At 34.7% G+C, this 19,392-nt stretch overlaps 1 protein-coding gene and 1 long non-coding RNA gene across 3 annotated transcripts in view; one reads left to right on the plus strand and one right to left on the minus strand.

Moving 5' to 3' along the window:
• LOC125235647 (hypoxia up-regulated protein 1) overlaps positions 1-17,342 on the plus strand; it is a 39,429-nt gene extending 22,087 nt beyond the window's left edge. Inside the window, exons 9-10 of one of the 2 annotated variants that reach the window (XM_048142247.1) lie at positions 13,638-13,643; positions 14,979-17,342. In XM_048142247.1, coding sequence (XP_047998204.1) covers positions 13,638-13,643; positions 14,979-16,355 — 1,383 coding nt within the window. In that variant the 3' untranslated portion in view covers positions 16,356-17,342. The remainder of the gene's footprint in view (positions 1-13,637; positions 13,644-14,978) is intronic. The other variant, XM_048142248.1, reaches the window with a different exon arrangement.
• Positions 3,234-9,047, minus strand: LOC125235649. Its single transcript, XR_007178106.1, has 4 exons — positions 8,894-9,047; positions 8,676-8,756; positions 8,328-8,548; positions 3,234-3,345 (listed from the first exon to the last, which is right to left on the minus strand). It is a non-coding gene; the product is annotated as an uncharacterized LOC125235649 (long non-coding RNA).
• Positions 17,343-19,392: the final 2,050 nt, after the last annotated feature.

The raw sequence follows: 19,392 nt of genomic DNA on the forward strand, positions 1-19,392 counted from the left end.
GAATGCGCGATAATTAACTTAGACGAATCAAAAAACCAAGGAACTCACTGGGTAGCCTATGCAAAGGATAAAAAATATTGTGAATATTATAATAGCTTCGGCGATATTAAACCGCCATTAGAGTTGATAATATATTTGAAAAGATTTGATATTTCATATAATTATAGGCAGTTCCAACAATTTAATACTGTAAATTGTGGTCATTTATGCTTAAAATATTTAAAACGATTTTGGCAGAGGCGTTTAAATTGTTAACACTAATAAAAAAAATGTCATTTACACGATGTCTTTCACTTTATCCATAACGGGAACCTCCTCTAGTCTTACAACAAATTATTCGCCTGAACTTCAATTGGACGGTGAATACGAATGTGGTCTACTGTATTTATCTACGTTTAATTCAATACCTAACATAGATAGTCGAAATTGCAAATTTTACTACGGTGAGGGTGAAGTATTGGAGATACCAGAAGGCTCTTATGAACTCCAGGATTTAAACGATTATTTAAAAACACATGTTCAAGGCTGTTCTTTTAAACTTTTGTGTAATAATAATACTCTAAAAACATCTATTTTTTGCTCTAAGAGCATACATTTTGGTGGCGATAACTCCATAGGTAAACTACTAGGTTTCGGTAATGAAACTGTTCCTGCGAATATATTAATGGAATCTCCATTTCCAGTGTCCATTCTATCGACGACTATAGTTCGAATCGAATGTGATATCATTAGTGGATCATTTATTAACGGAAAACCGAGCCATATAGTTCATGAATTTGTACCTAATGTGCCTCCAGGGTATAGAATAATAGAGACGCCTAAAAACGTTATTTATTTTCCCGTCACTCAAAATACTTTAAGTTCTCTTAAAATAAGACTACTAGATACCAACAACCAATTGATAAATTTACGCGGAGAAGAGATTCAAATATATTTACACCTGAGAAAAAAATGATTGATTTCAATAAAACAGCAGTGAACCGTGATAAATCAGGCAGTACCCTTGGTGCTATCAAGAAAAGAAGACCGAAAAGCAGGCTCACTAGTGAAAATATTTTGTTTCTCAGATCAATCGGTTTACTAAAATGAGCATTCTGGACTTAGCAAACTCCTTTAGCTATGATAACTCAATCGAAAGTTATGAATACCACTCGTACAAACCTTACGTTACAAGTTTTAATTTGAACGATGAAATTCGCATACCCATCAATCAGCAAGATATGTACGTGTTGCCTTCAGCTAGCACATTATACATAGAAGGTACTATTACAGTGATGAACAGAGAAACAAAACAACCCGTGTCGAGCGTCCTGTTTACCAATAACCCTGTCCTCCATTTCTTTCAAGACATTCGATACGAACTGAATGGAATTGAAATAGACAAAATAAAAAATGCAGGAATCACAACAACAATGAAATCTCTTTTATCCATGAGTGAACATGAAGCGAGAATGGCAAAGTCGTGGGGGTGGGACATAAAAGGTACTAAAGTTACCCGAGGTTTATTTTCTGCTTCTATACCATTAAACAAAATTTTGGGCTTTGCTGAAGACTACAACAAAATTATTATTAATTGCAAACATGAACTTATACTTTTACGCTCTAACACTAACTTGAATAGCGTTAAATTGAACCCAAATGAATATATAGACAATGTTACTTTATCAAAAGTGGTATGGCGTATGCCTCATATTAAGGTTTCCGATCGGGAAAGACTGAATCTTCTTAAATATGTGGAAAAAGATCGTGCAATACAAATTGCGTTCAGAAACTGGGACCTCTTCGAATATCCACTGCTGCCAAAAACTTCCAAGCACTCTTGGGCTATTAAAACTTCATCTCAAATCGAAAAACCTCGGTATGTTATAGTTGGTTTGAAAACTGGTAGGAAAAATGCGTCCGACAAAGATATAACACATTTCGATCATTGTAACTTGAGAGAGGTTAAAGTTTTCTTGAATTCTATATATTATCCTTATGAAAATTTGAATGTTAGTTTTTCCGATGAGAAGTATGCTATATTATACGAGCAATATTCTAAATTCCAACAGTCCTACTATAATCGTAGTCAGGCACCCTTGTTAAATCCTTACGATTTCAAAGAAATAGCACCATTGTTTTTCGTGGATTGTTCAAGACAAAGTGACACTTTAAAATCGGGTGTTGTTGACATCAGAGTTGAAATAGAGTGCAGTGAGGATATACCCGATCAAACATCTGCGTATTGTCTTATTTTGAATGATAGCATTATAGAGTATAGACCTCTTAGCAATATAACAAGGAAAATATCATGAGCACTAAAAGCTTATTCGTGGATGTTCAAGGATTTAAATCATTAAATAACGATTTTATAATAAAGGAATTCGCACTTAGTACTAAAGAATACACGCAAGTCTTTTTAATAAAACCACCCTACACGTTTTCTCATTTATCTCAGCAAGAAAGAAAAAGAGTAATATGGTTAGAAAAAAACCACGGGATTTTATGGAGGGAAGGATTTGTCGATCACAGAGAATTTAAAAGAATGATTGTGAACCATTTAAATAACAAGAACATTTATGTAAAAGGAGCGGAAAAAATTAAGTGGGTTAAAGATTTGTGTGCTAATTGTGCTGTAATAGATTTAGGTGAACAAGATTGTCCTAATTTTCTACATTTGCATGAAAAATATTGTAATAAGTCTAGTGCATATAACTGCCTGCATCATGAAAAAAAATGTGCTTTAAAAAATGTTATATGTATTAAAAAGTGGTATTTTGATACTATTGTGTCTGCACAAGATTTAAAACGATGTTTACTATTTTAGAAATAAGCACTGTATTATGTTTTAATGATAATAAATAAAAGTCTGTAATGAAAGACCCATTTTTTATTTTTTTATTTTACGCACACATACATTTTTAACCTTAACAATAAACTCAGAAATTTTCTTGTAACATTGATTTAGAGATTTGATTTATTAAACTGTATGCCGAATCCACAACATTGTCCACTGGTTCGCTGGCTATATATTGAGCACTAAAGATCATATTTTCTTCATCATCACTCTCTGCCTGGCTTTCCTGCCCGTTACGTAAGCCGATGATTTTTATTTGTATCAGACGGGGTCCCTCAGCAACGGATTTTCTACATTTCACAAAAGTAGTGGATGATTTTAATTTACGTTTTGGAGCACGCTGTTTAGTTTTTATTTTCTTTTTGTTGGGTGTTTCTATTGATGATGCTGTAATGGTCACGTCATGCTTGTTGGCAAGTTCTGGATATGCGTCTTCAAATGTCTGGGTGTTCCACTCTTGAGCATGGGTAAAAGGATCCTCGGGGTCACAATGTTCGCACATGTTGAAACTGTAACACAATAAGTATTACCTTTAATAAAGCCTTACTATTAAGCATTAAATCTACCTCTTGTAATTTTAAGTTTTTCTTTTGTAAAATAAAGTTTAAATAAATAAATAATAATAATGTATTTAAATTATCACATAATATTTACTAAAAGTATATAATAAAAATAAAATAATTACTTACTTGAACTTATTACTTGAACGACCACTTCTTATTGTATCAAATTCATAAATGCGAACATGCAAACATTATAACAATATAGAGAATGTCAGTATTGCAGTTTTCCAATAATGTTGTTGACCTGCTTTTGCCAGCGTAGGCATGCACGCGCCAAGAAATTAGACTCTATTCAGCTATGCAATATATACAGGTTAGGTAGATAAGCTTCTTGTTACTTGTCGGCGTTAATTGATTTATCAAACAGCTCAAAAGAAGAGAGTCACATGTGATGAGCAAAATTAACACCTTTGTATACTACTCATTATCATTAGTAAGAAATTGATGTATTTAATTATAATTTATAACACTGAGTGAAAGTTACTCACACAGCGCACTTGCAACTATTATTTACTATAAGATATAGCTCTGTATATCCTTAAAGAAAAATGAATCTACAGCACTCAGGCTTTTGAGTAGGAAACTTATAACAAAAATAATTGTCATCCATTTAAGAATGTATTCATCTTTTTACATTATTTTCATTGGGAAACATTGTTAAAGCTACTTAAAAATAACATAATTATTTGTACAATAGGTACTATGTATATTGAATACATTCTTAAACGGTTGATCAGTATTTTGGTTACACCCTGTAAAAATGGAAAGTATGGGAGTGTATAAGAAGAAATAAACTGAACACATATTTTTTATACGTTTATTAGATAAGTATACAAAATAAAAGCATAAAATACAGACGTGCGTTATTATATATATATTTATTTTCCAATGCAGTGAGTTAGCGGAGTATAAGTGGAATATCCCTCATCCTGCTAAAATAAAGTGTAAATTTTTTCATGATTAACTCTGTTAACTAAGTTTAATAACAGTTTGAAACACTTTCACGGTAAATACAATTGAAATAGTACATTGAAATTCGCTACAACATATAATATTCAGCACTTACTTTTAGTTACAACTTTTCCATTATTTGTTTCGGATCTACAAAAAAGAACTATTACCCCATGCCATAGTTGAAACTTTGTCTGATAAAATAATTCGTTTATCATCTTTATTACATAAAGCAACTTTGTTGACCGTTTGAGTGAAGATGTCATGTTTGATAGTTTTAAACAAAATATTCTTTTTTCGAATGATTTTATCGTTTAAAAGTACGTCTTTGTAATTTTCCAGTGTCAAATCTTTGATGGCACCAGCCTTAGTACCTTTTGCTTTTTTTACAAAGCCCTTTTTCGGGTGTGTACTAGTTATACAATACAGCTTAGACCGCAATCCTACAAACTCTGTTATAAGTGATCCTTCTAGCTCATCTTTGAATAGTCCCGGAATCTTTTTATTACGCAAAGGAATCTGGAAATCATTTAAAGGACTGTAATTACTCGTATCAAAGAAATCTAAGAAATGTGTCCTTAAGTCTTGGTAAAAGTCTCTAGTTTTAATTTCATAAATGAAACTGTCAGTATCAGAATAACAGAGGCGAACGCGATCACTATAGTGGGGTTTTATTACCGAGTAGTGAAATTTGTACATATGGTTTTTGGATAGTTCTAATACCGAGAATCCTATGTAAATGGGTTTATCCAATACAACTCTTTCTGGCTTCATTTGAATGGCTACCAAGTTGTCAGTGAGCACTGTGGCGCTATGAAAATTGGGTCTTGCTATTAAAGTACCGCCACAAGTAACCTTTTTAGTGCTGTTTCGTTCGTCATACCACTGGTTGACCAGTTTTACGTCAACGCGTCGTTCACAATCCTCAAGAGTTTTTCCGAATATCGAATTGTTCATTAGTTTAAATAGGTCCTGTTGAAATTGGGTTTTCGCATTTTTCCGCAACTCTGTATTTAAGTCTATGTATTTCTTTAAAAAAGAATTTTGTTTAAAAGTGAGTACACGATGTATTTTCTTAATAACCAAACCGTTTTTGAGGCATGTTTTTAGATGCTCGTAATGAATTACGTACTCATATTTATCGAACAAATTTGGAATTAATTTTGTATTTTTTCCTCCCGGAGGAACAAACTTTTCTGCGCAAAAAGGATAGTCGTTGTGATCATGATGTAAATATTGCGGATATAGCAAGTCAACCTCAAGTATATACCCAAATTCCGCGTCGTCTGAAACCGATGTAATATCTAGGTGTGAAATTTCAAAGTCATCCAAAAAACGAAAATCTGACACAGGCAGCGGTTGTGACATTGCATACCCGTACAAATTATTACAATCTATGTATATGAGAAACGAATCAGGTGATTTGTTATCGTAGGTTTTCATATACTGATTATTTGCAATGGAATGTCTAGTTGAACACATACAAATCCCTCCTCGAATCCCTTTTTGAATAAAGCGAATGATTTCTAGGTCTGATATTAGCTCTAATTTAATACCAGTCATTAGTAACATTGCATCGAATGAAAGACTAGGGGAGGTTAAATAGAACGCAGGATCTAGTCGATAACTAACCATACAATTTCGCCGAAAATTTTCAAAGATGTCTGATAAAAGTAAAACGTCGGTCTGAAGGTAAAGATCCGTATATTGACCAAGATTTTTTATATTAAATGTATTCCATACAGTTTGCGCATGCACATAATCCTCATCACTTATGTTCTCCGAAGTTAACGAGTTATAAAATAAATCCTGCGAAGGTAATTCAGTCTCGGCAAACGTGTCCCAACATGTTATATAGTCATAAGGATAAACACCTTTTCTAGTCAATAGGTCAAATTTGATTTCATCAGGAAAAAATAATCGTAAGTGAGAAAAGTCTGCCTTAGCAAGTCCCTTCGCTAATTTTTCTAAACTTGTATCTAGGAATTTAAACGAATCTACAAATCGTATCCGCACATACTGATCGTCAGGCATCTTTAAAAACTTACTGAAGGATATATAGTTTTCCTTGTTCTTCGCAATTATTTGCACCTTTGAACCTACATCCTCGCATAACTCCTTTATAAACAAGTGCGCATCATATCCTGCTAAGTTATGAAAGAAAACAGGAATAAATTTGGGAACACTATAACGTAAGTTACAGTATTGATGAGTGGCCCCACGATAAACACCAGTTAAGTGGCAGTGATCTCTTACTTTGTCGCCAAATAAAGCAGTCAGGCAAATGTGGCATGTCTGAGCATTTTTGTGGGCTAAAGCATTTGTTTCTGTGAAAATCATAGGCACTTCTTCACGCAATATTTTATAAATATCTTCAACATGTCTGTATAAATATTTTAAAAATTTAGAAACACAGTCGGGTCCTCTGTATTGAATAAATCTATTTAAGCGTTGATCATAAGAGCAGACTATGTTATAGGCAAAAGCTGCGGGTATATGCATTTGTTTATTTACAGTGAAACTTCCCTGATGTTCCTTTTCAGGCTCACATGATTGAAATGGCCTAAGAATTGTTTCAAAGTCACAATAAACTACAAAAGGAACATTATAGTGACGTTCATAATGTTTAAATTGTAGAAATGTACCTCTTTCCGGGAGTACAGTGGCGATTCCACTACAGGAGTGACTTTCAAACTTGTCTAGGGAAGGAAAAAATAAGAGGCAATCTTCACAAAAGTAAAGTTTACCATGATGTTTAGTTATTTGAGAACGAACCAATCGAGACAAATTATTTATTAAAACGTAGTGCGATTTATTTCCTTTCTCTATTAAAAGTAAATTAATTTTCTTACTCCTTTTATATTGAGATCTATAAATAGGTCCTGCCACTGTACGATTATCCATTAAAGAATACACATTAATACTTAAACCCACATTTTTATGCTCAAACATACCAATATCAGAGAAAGTTATGGGAAAACTGAGACCATCAATATTCAACACGTCTTTAAAGTGGGGGTATGAGGCCGTACGCTCTTTGTGATTTTTTGAGGGATAAAGCGCAGCAACAATACTCCACAGAAAACAATATTCATCTTTATTCTGTATGTTAATACAAGCTTTCTTGTTTTTAATAGACTTAGGTAAATCTATGTAAGAAGATCCTTTCAGAGGCTGGTATTTGTTAACATTAACCTCTACATATAAATTAGATAAGAAAGTCCATCCACTATCGCGCTGCTCAAAATTTTCAATGTTATTTTTTATGTCGTTTATAACTTTTTGGTATAACTCAGAAAATGTATAGTTTTGATGTACTGTGAAGTTTTTTGTCGTAAACGACTTTGTTTCCTGCCGGTTGTTCTTAAATAAAAGAAAGTTTCCAAAATACTCGAAATTGATTTTTAAACACACGTGCTTTATCAAACACTGTTTTATAATATTTTCTAGTTTCGACGTTAAATTATCTAAAAACTGTTCAGGTATAGCAAATTCTAGCTCTTCAGATCCGAAAACTCTATAAGATGATATACGACCCTGAAAGGCAGACGAAATCTCAATTACGCCATCAGTTACTGCCACTAAAGAATTATTTTTGTGTTTAGTACTTCTCAAATGACCAACCCATTTATTTTTCAGAACTTGGATTGAACAGGCAGAGCAAAAAGGCATTTTAGTTCCACCTAACTAAATTCGCGTATAAAACAGTAAAATAAGTATTTATCTAACTAAAGTAAGTACCTATATGTATATGTGTGGTATCCGAATACAGTTCAAAATATACACTTAAAAATGATTTTTGACAATGCTGAATTTTTAACCTTTTTTGTTGTGAAAAAATGTAACTTCAGCATCGTCAAAAAGAGTTCTTAAATGCTTTGTGAGTTTTTGTAGATATTCCCACTGAGGAGTATCGTTATTTATTTGCGCTTTAACTGCCAGAAGGGTCTTTTTCCACTTATGCTCCGCTAACTCACTGCGTATATCGGCGGTGTTGTATACTCGCAGCTCCAAGAAAAACTCCCCCTCAAGATCAGCAGCACGCCGAGTCAATCCATCAGCCACGCGTTGAGTTATAGACGAGCGTAGCTGGTCTGGTGTAGGGCAATTTTTCGCAAATGCCTCGTCATCAGGAAATAGCTCGAAGACGTCGAAGGGGTTGCTGGCAGTCTTTTTCTTAGACGCTCCACTAGTAGTCCTGTAAATAATACAATAAAATATAAGTAATGCAAAACAAGGCAACAAAAAATATTTTTCAGATTACAACAGGTGGGTGTCACAATTATAATAATCGAATAGATGCATATTTTAAATGTGTAACATACCTAGGAGATTTCGCCTGGCGAGGCTTCTTCACCTTCTTGGTCCCCGCGTCAATTTCTTCCCACTCTCGTTCTGAATCGGACCTGAAAATATTTTAACAATTTGTAAATTTAAATTCATAATGTAAGTAGGTAAAATAAAACGTAATAATCAAAAACAATTTACGTATGCAACGCATACAATATGTAAGTAGGTACGTGCAGGTGTCATATCTTTTTACCTATTAGCAGCATCGGACTTTCTTTTCTGCACCGGTTTTTTCGCTTTCGCACCTCCAGTCTTGTTATTTAGGGGTACAATAGTTTCAAACTCGGAGTCCGACCTAAAAGTAAATTAAAAAAATCATTTTAAACCTTGCACATGAGCAACTAGTATTATAATTTATAAAAAAAAAAACAAAATACAACACTTACTTACATGTTATAATATGTAGAAATGACGGTGGTTCGAACTTATTATTTATAAGACGTATGAGTACGTAATGTGCACTGTAAAGAGCAAAGTAGCAAAGGAATAAACAATTAGAATGATGGTTTATTAATAGCAATTTATTGATGATTTTACTAAACGAATCAGGGGTGTCACAGTCCTCATTTTACTAGTACTCGTAATAAATGCATGTAAGCCATTTGTATGACTAACTTAATATACTACGGTGTTTAAAATGCAAAATCGAGGCAAACTTATTAAGCGATTAAGTGATAGTGGTATCTTAGGTGTAGGTAATCTTATTCAAGAAATCACTCCATAGCGGCAAGATAACATGTTGCTAAAGTAATTTATACTACTAAATTATTTTTGTAATTATTCTCAATTTGGTTTAAAAGCCAATATTCAAACATATTATTTTAGTGTACTTAGAATAAGTTAAACACCTAACAAGAAAACATTGGTTTTAAAACGTATGTTTTGCGCTGATGAAACATCCAAAACAGTGAATAAAGAGATTAAGGTGTTTATCCCGGTTATGATAATGTTACTTTATCATATCACCAATAATCATAAATCACCAAATACGTGCCGGCGGCAACCCTATATTTATGCCAATACTATGCTAACGCAAGTATCCTATAACAATTTACATCCGTTTCGAAATTACGAAATGTTAGATGTTGTTTTTAACAATTAGTGCAATCAATGCAGAATACCTAATTAGAATAACATATGGATATGACGTTGCATTTTCGCAACACGAACCTTGATGATCGGCTAAGTAGCAGTACTTAACAGTACCTATAAAATGGATGGTCCTGGGTTCGAATCTCAAAAATGGCCAACATTTCTGTGAAGTGCTTATTATTATTTTTCTCTTCGTCTTTAAATGAATGAATGAAAATGTTTATATCAGATAAAAATATCCATATTTTTTAAATAAGACTTTAGACTATTGCTATTAAAAGTAATAATTGAGCAAATATATAATGACGTTACAATATATTTATGTGCATCTATTAAGTATTTATCCTCCTAATACAAACAGTCTAAAACTCTTGTTCCAATAAACATACATACATAGTTCGAAGTCATTATGAAATAATTGTTTTGCTCAAATAGGCTCCTTTTGTTGAGTGCTTAACTAAATGAACCCATGAGATTTTTTTAGTTGGAACCATTGAAGGGAAGCTCCTTACTATGGAAACGATAGTGAACGACATCTATGGGAATTAGCGCAACCTAGCATAATAATATATTGGATAACACGATGCCTTAGAAGCATCTAATTAACGAAGTAGTTAGTACCATCCCTCACTAATAGAGGCCGCACTTGCAGTAAAACATCAATGATAATAAATATGATCTGATTACATTCCCCCTTGACATAGCTAAATAAGACTATAGTGTATTTTCTGCCGTTTCAGACTTTTACTGTTTAATTACAAAGTCCACAATTGTTAATCAAAAGGTGGTATTTACTTCGTTTATTATAAACGATAGGTCTACATCGCACTATCAAAGTTTTTAATGTTACTTCGTATAAATAAACGCCTTATAGACGACGTTGATGAGTCTCGACGACCGGGGACTCCAACGTTCACACTTTTCGGAATTGGCCAACCGACTTGTGTGCAATGTTGAATCAGATACTTAGGGAAACTCTGTATATACGCGGTCGATATATATGGATTTCCATGCCTGAAGAGGATTGTACTTAAATGATGCACGTAAAATGCGGCCTTACGCCGGGGTTGAGCACCTTGGAGGTCCATTCATGTTCTGTGACGCTGACGAGTTGATCAGACATGTTGTGTGAAAACGCCATAGTCAACCGAGCATTCGCTTGGAAGAGACTCGCACTCTGGGACTGGCCACCTCAGAGAGTGAGTTGCGTTAAGCTTTTGCATCTTTTTTCAAGAAACATACATTTTATAACGTGTTCTTATAACTGATATTCACTGAAGATTCAAATAAAGTGCTCTCAAAACACCTTTGTTTCAAGAGACGACAAGTAATTTGAATAGTATGTAACATAGAAAAAATCTTAGCCCGATGTTTGAGAGCCCGGATATATGAGTTTGTAAGCACTGGAACGATTTCGATCGCGAAACGCTCGAACGGTATGAAGTGATTTTAAACTTCCCAACGGTATGGCTAACATGATCATGCAAACGCGATTATTATAGCAAAACGATATCGATGTGGTTTAAACTTCCTAACGATGATGATACAATTCTTGCCCAGATATTTGAGGGTTAGGATGTATTTGGGAGTTTAGACCACTGGAATGAGTTTGAGCGAGAATCGCTCGAACGAAATGAAAGTGGTTTAAACTTCCCAAATATATACTACTCATTTCTATAACGATTTTCATCAATAATTGTAATTACGAACGGATGACATCAAAAACTCCTGACATTACGAAGACTAGATTGTTTATGACTCGTAATGTTGAGATGACAACTTATCGTTATGAACGATCGATATTAACGTTTGAGTTTGTATAGCTTGGAAAAAATGCGTTGATATTAATTACAATAATTTATCAGATTTATTAACTGACTTTTTTTTTAAAGTTTTTATTACCTCTTTACAATAAATATTATATTATCAGTATATTTTTTGTTGTATTAGTGTTAATGTTAGGTACTAAGTATAAAATGAATAATGTACTAGCCTTTTCCATAGGATTGTTGCAAATGCGACGAAACCTAATTAAATTTTGGTTTTTTTTTACATAGATATTGTGTGACGTAAAATTGAAAATCCTCTGATGACGTTAGCAGCGTTTATTTACAAATTATCGTTAATACATCATTTTATCGACATTTCCAATCATTAGTTATTGTCTTTGATCATATTTGACGTTTCGTTTGTTTACATGATAGGACAAGTAAAGATGAACCGACTGTACAATTTACTGTAGTGGATCGTTCGCGTAACATCGTACTGACTGAGCGAGCTGTTATACGACTCAAATTTTCGAACGCTAGGTGGGTCTACACCGAGACTCTGAAAACGCCCGTCATTTATGTTTACCTTGTTCCGTACATCAGACTCTTATGAAAGGATTGAAGGCCCGACCACCTACGGTTATGTTTATGTTATAAACGATAATTTCATCGGAGCGGTGGTCACCTGCAATGCCCTACATTTACTGCACAAATCAGTCACCTCAGAGCTCATCGGCCGTCGTCTCACTAGCCAAGTAGCCAGTACAAACCGTGTCACCGAGGCCAAAACCGGTCGGGACGCGATGATAGGACTTCTATTTACATATGTCGACGGTTAAACAGGCCCTATAAAGGCTCTAAACTGTGTACCTAATCATTAATGGGTCCTGAATTATTAAAATTGTCTTTATTATTTCATATGACGGGCGTTTTCATACAAATCGAGGTACATCTACACAGACGGAGTTGCTTCGCGCGGCAATTTCCTCCCGAGGCGGCACGTTTTGAGTGGAACCAACTAATCAGAACATATCTTGTCCGAGCACTCTTGCATACTTAGCTTTTGTCCATTTTCAAAGGACATAAATGAGTTAACAAGGCATGAGAATACTCGGTTTTAATAACGGGAACCATGCTATTGCATGTTCACAATAGGCTAGTTTCCTACTAGTCAAATCAGTTTCTTTTTAAGAACTGGCCACAGACCTTTTTCTATATGGTTCTGAGGTACGTTTTTTTTAGACTTTATCTGTCTATATCAATCAATCATTTATTGATAACAGGAGTTACACGTCATTTTATTATTTTCTGCTTACTTAATTTAACATACATAATAAACAAGACCAACATAAATAATAATAAGGAAATCAATAAAGGAGAATAGTAACTACAATAATCATCAATTATTCACTTAATAATAACATTAGATAGGTATATTATAGGGAGATACTGTCGAATTAGATTCTTGAAAATCATATAATTGTGCAATTAAATTATAAAATATAAGTTTTAGCAATATTGAATGTCATAGGCAATTGGAATATACATAGCTACTAGTCATTTGGGTTTAGGAATTCATCTACCGAGTAGAAAGCTTTCTCTATTAGGTATTTCTTGAGTTTGGTTGTAAACATGGTGTCAGACATTTCAACTACTTTTAAGTCATTGGGTAACTTGTTGTAAATTTTGGGACCTGTGTACCACACACACGGCTCTGATTTTTTCAGTCTGTGTCTATTCGGCAGAATGTTATAGCCATGACGATAGTTTGGACCACGCATTCTGAATTCTTCAAGATTCCTACGCACCACTTTTGCCACCTCAAATATATAGAGACCTGGAAAGGTCATTATCCTTAGAGACCGGAAAATATCAGGGGCAGGCGTATCCCAGGGCACCCTAGCCATTATTCTGATCACTCTTTTTTGGAGAATAAATACCCTTTGCCTATCAGCCGCCTGTCTCCACATGTCAATTCCATAAGTGATGATTGAATGAAAATAAAAATGAAAATAAGCATATACGTAGTTACATATGTCTTTGATAAGTAATTTAATCTTCGTTTACTGATTTCAGGAACAGGTAAGATTGTAATACAGGGATTAAGTGGGATTATGTTTGTTACATTAACAGTGTGCGATTTTTGTATACTAACCATCTTATTTTTATTAGCAGCTCACTATTATTCATCAGCAGTTCTTAAAAAGTTTGTACAAAAAAGAAAAAGTTAAATTTGTTTTTTTTTATTCATATTTTGTTACCAAGATTTATAATCATTAAGGTTCTCTGTTATCCCTGAGCTGTAAGTTCCTCTTTTTGACACATTTGTTTGGAAGTATGTTGCGATGTGGCTAAGACGTATCGTTTGCCAAATCTAGCGATTATTTACGAATTGGTTGAATCGACTGGTGGCCTAGCGGTAAGAGCGTGCGACCTTCGATCCGGAGGTCGCGGGTCGAACTCCGGCTCGTACCAATGAGTTTTTCGAAACTTATGTGCGAATGTCATTTGATATTTGCCAGTCGCTTTTCGGTGAAGGAAAACATCGTGAGGAAACCGGACTAATCCCAATAAGGCTGAAAGGACCCTTCGGGTTGAAAGGACAGATGGCAGTCGGTTTCGTATAACTAGTGCCTACGTCAAATCTTGGGATTAGTTGTCAAAGCGGACCCCAGGCTCCCATGAGCCGTGCCAAATTCCGGGATAACGCAAGGAGGATGATGATGGTTGAATCGATTAGGCCCTATGTACAAAGAGGCGCAACAAATATACGATTTCTATCAACTTACTGAAATGTCATTTGAATCGAAATGACAGACTGCCACAGCACTAGTTTAAAAATAAAAATTGATGATAAATGACATAATAAGTAAATGCTGCGTGATAAATTAATATCGTAACGAAGATCTGTAAAAATATAACATATGTTAGATTATGTTTAAAGAAAGCGAAATATGGTTTTTAAGTACTTGTTTTTTTTTAATAAACAGGATTTTATTTAAAATTTTATTAGGTCGCGCGAGTTTACGTTTTGTGGACGCTGTCGTGTGTCAAAAAGAGGAACTTACAGGTCCGGGACAATAGTATCTATATTTTCTATAATTATCCTGTATATGTCTCACGAAAGTCGACTTATATTACTAAATGTTGGTGACAAAATAGGATCAATTAAAATTTGCTGACGTGGCTATGTACAAACTTTTTGAGAACTGCTGTCATATGAAACTCACTAAATGAGTTGTCGGTTACTTACCTAAATGTAATTTGAAAGTTAACTAGGAGTACAGCAGTGGCGGTGCGTCTAATATATCAAAACTAATAGAAAAGTGCGCAATATTCTAAAAAGCATAACCTGATGGGAATTATCTGTAGGAAACTTCAGATCGCCTAACCGTATAATATTTAATTTTGTTACAGATCAAGAGAACTCTGTTCAGCCCAATGAACCCCTACCCGCAGAAGAAGGTGATCACCTTCAACAAGCACACGGACGACTTCTCGTTCCACGTGAAGTACGCCGAGCTCGAGCACATCCCCGCCGCCGAGCTGGCCAACCTCGGCGCGCTCAACCTCACGCTCGTCACGCTCCGCGGCGTCGGCGCCGCGCTGCGCAAGCACGCCGGCGACCACGTCGACCACAAGGGTATCAAGGCGCACTTCAACATGGACGACTCTGGCATCCTAAACCTGGTCAACGTAGAATTCGTTGCGGAGAAAACTGTCACGGAGGAAGACAAAGACAGCACCCTCTCCAAACTAGGCAGCACCATCAGCAAACTCTTCGGCTCCGATGAAGCTGAGAAACCGGAAGAGAAAAAAGAAGAAGATAAGGCACCGGAAGCCGAAAAGAATGAAACCGCCAACGCTAATGAGACCGGAGATAAGCAAAACGCTACCGAACCAGAAGCTAAACCCAAGCCCAAGATCGTAGTCCTTAAAGAACCGATCAAAACTGACGAACAGGTCCTAGTCCTTCAACCGCTCACTCAGGAACAGTTCAAAACTTCGAAAGCTAAAATATCAGAATTAGATGCTATAGACAGAAAACGCGCCGAAAGGGAATCCGCGCTCAACAGTTTAGAAGCATTTGTAGTTGATGCACAGATGAAAATTGACATGGAAGAGTTTGCAGAATGCGGTACTCCTGAACAGATCGAAGAAGTCAAGAAGTTGTGTTCTGAGACGTCTGAATGGCTGTATGAGGACGGCTATGAAGCTCCCACTGAGCTGTACGAGGAGAAACTTGCTTTGATCAAGGAGAAAACTAACCCTATCTTCTATAAACATTGGGAGCACAGAGAAAGACCCGACGCTATTGCCGCTCTACGCAACATGCTTAACAGTTCCAATGAATTCCTGAAATCTGCAAAGAATTTCACTCAAGAAGTCAACCCGGAGAAAGACATGTTCACTCAGGTCGAAATCACAGTTTTAGAAAAGAAAATAGAAGAAACTCAAGCGTGGTTGGACAAGTCGATAAAAGAACAAAACGAATTGAAGAAGAACGAAGAGATTAAGCTGACTATTGATAGCATAAGAGAGAAGATGGGCGGTTTGGACAGAGAAGTTAAGTACCTAGTGAATAAAATGAAGATTTGGAGGCCTAAGAAGCCAATTAAGAAGGAGAACAAAACTGAGGAAACTATAGAAGTTCCAGAGGGTCAAGAGAAAGTGGAGGAGAGTGTAGAAAAACCAGTAGTTGAAGATAATCAAGAAGAGGAAGTTAGGGAGGAGGTGCCCGCGACAGAAACGCCGCAGTTAGGTGATGGCAAAGACGAACATTCCGAGTTATAATAGTGAGGTTTCTAATTTAGCCTAATTTATTTTTTACCTTTCAAGTCCGTGGGACTTGTTCGCTTTTCGTATTACACCTTGAACTTCAATATTTAGCGCTTTCAGATCAAAATCTCTGAAACTTATTCCTCATTTAGACGGTACAATAGAATGCGTGTTTTATTTGTATCGTCATTCTCATAAATATGTATGCAAGAGCTTGCAGCATTAAAATGGTACTTAACCTTTGAATGGATTCACATCATATACCCTCATTCATGTAAAGATTAAGTTGACAGCGTACGCCCTTAAATGGTGTTCACAGCACTGTGGACGCAACTTGGTACGATTGCCTTATTTTGTTCTTGACGTTTTTAAGGTTAATATAACTATTTATGTCTTTAAGTTCTCCACTTAAATTAATCTTCTAAATTCCTACACATCATACTAAACTCCATTATTTTGGTAGTGCCAAGTCAAGGTGTACCTAATGCGAAAAGTGAGCTCGATGAATTTAAATAAATCTCAAAACGATTTTTAGCCGCCTTCGTTTCTTCCAAAATATCCTGTATTTATTGTTGTTTATGGACTTTAGTTATTTTTTATACCTTCCGTTTTTTTATTTTTTTAAGAAAGCGGCTCCTCTGTCTTGTCTATGGTATGTATTTAAGCGGCGACCCCAAGCGTACGGCAAGAGGATGTTATTCTATTTATAATGAATGTAATTTATGTGATATAAATATAAATGGCTATAGAATTAGAGTTTTCCTGCAATAGACAGGGTTTGCATTTAATTGTTTGAGTTAAACTTCATCCAAATTCCATTATTCGTTAGTTCTTTAGCTCTTGCGACCATGCCTTATTTATTTACACTCTTCGAAATCTAGAATTGTTTTTTATGTGATTGCACAGATATTTTTCAATATATGTAGGAATAATATTTACAGAACAGTTGAAATAAGTCTTCACGGTATATAAATATATCATATTAAGAACACAATCATAAAACATTTTTTCCTAACTGGTGTCAAATTAAAAACTACTCTACCTAACCCTAATGATTGCAATTTTCTCATCGAAACATCTGTGTAATTCGTAAGTTTTATTTATTATCATATCAATGATGTGACAAACTATACTTTTTAAGATATTTCGTGAAATGTTGTTCAATAAAAGTCTAAAGCCGCCATCACACCCTTTTAACTTCTTTAATCTTTTAAAGGTTGTCTGGTAGAGATCGCTCTTTAGCGATAAGACCGCCTGTTGTCTGCCTCTATTTATAATCATTTGTTTTGTCTCCACTGTATCTTTTGCTGAGGTGTGCCAATAAAGAGTATTCTATCTATTTATCTTTTTAATATAACAGAGTCTTGGCTACGATTTACGATTATGATCGTCTCTGTTTCTTTTATATACTTTTATTGAACATCATTTCAGACATGTAAGATATACCAGTGATACAAGATCTAAGGAAAACAATATCTAAATCATGGTACACTCAGTTCAACTATACTTGTCCAATCATGTAAACAAACACTGCCGCAAAACATTATCTCACTTTTCTCTGGAATTGCACATTAACCATCACTAAAAATGTTATTATACACTTAAATAAACTCACAAAGTATTGAAATCAATCAAAAAACCACAGAAAAATATCATTTCTAAAACGATTTTCATCAATAATTGTAATTACGAACGGATGACATCAAAAACTCCTGACATTACGAAGTCTAGATTGTCTATGACTCGTAATGTTGAGATGACAACTTATCGTTATAAACGATCGATATTAACGTTTGAGTTTGTATAGCTTGGAAAAAATGCGTTGATATTAAGTAATGACAATAATTTATCAGATTTATTAACCGACTACTTCTTTACGTTTCATTTCCTACCTCTTTACAATAAATATTTTACTATCAGTATATTTTTTGTTGTATTAATGTTAATGTTAGGTACTAAGTATAAAATGAATACTGTACTAGCCTTTTCCATAGGATTGTTGCAAATGCGACGAAACCTAATTAAATTTTGGTTTTTACATAGATATTGTGTGACGTAAAATTGAAAATCCTGTGATGACGTTCGCAACGTTTATTTACAAATTATCGTTAATACATCATTTTATCGACATTTCCAATCACTAGTAATTGTCTTTGATCATATTTGACGTTTCGTTTGTTTACATGATAGGACAAGTAAAGAAAGATGTACATGGTATTATTCACGAAATACTATAATCTATAGGTACAAATATTATAATCTTACGAGATGTCATAAATCTTCAAATATCGGCTTTCTTTTTATTCCATTCTCTAAATACCCTTCAACTTCATTTCTTAGTAAAAAAAGTAGGTATCCGTTGCACGAGTACATAACATTTAATTATGACGTTCGGTATACCAACCTATATATTTTTTATTATACACAAAATATAATAAAGTCGGTTTATTATTATCTCTAGGTTATTTTGGGGCTGGATTAAGTACCATCGGCAGATACGCTCCTCTCAAAGACTTGCGGAAAGTTTTAATCGTATTTAATAAGTTTAATAACGTATAGATAGTGACGTAGCAGAATCCGATGATTGGTTGTGGTGTGTGCGACTTCGGGTTTGTGTTTTGAGTGTGGCGTATCTTCTGTTTGTATTAAGTTATCTGTCATATTATAGTAGGGAAAAATATGGATTAATCGACACCAATATAAGCAGTCTTCGTATGAATGATCCCAATTATTCCGAGTCACCGGTTAAATCTATTGCTATTAAAATATTTTTTCTCCACACCAACTGATCAACACAAAGATCAATTTTGCTATTCGGAAACGGATTGCAAAATTGCATTTTATCCACAAGAGTGCAAAGTAATTTCATACAAATTTTAACTTGATGTCTTAAACTGGCTGATAGAATTTTCTTCTTCTTCTTTGTCGTATCCTCATGGCTGAGGGACGTGACGAACGTGGATGCTCTTCACCAGTTGTCTCCACGCCTAGAATGATAGAATTTACCTACAAATAATTATTCTGAATCATGAATATCAATTAGATTGCTGGA

This window comes from Leguminivora glycinivorella, chromosome 17, assembly GCF_023078275.1.
Source record: "Leguminivora glycinivorella isolate SPB_JAAS2020 chromosome 17, LegGlyc_1.1, whole genome shotgun sequence".
Classification (NCBI taxonomy): Eukaryota; Metazoa; Arthropoda; class Insecta; order Lepidoptera; family Tortricidae; genus Leguminivora; species Leguminivora glycinivorella.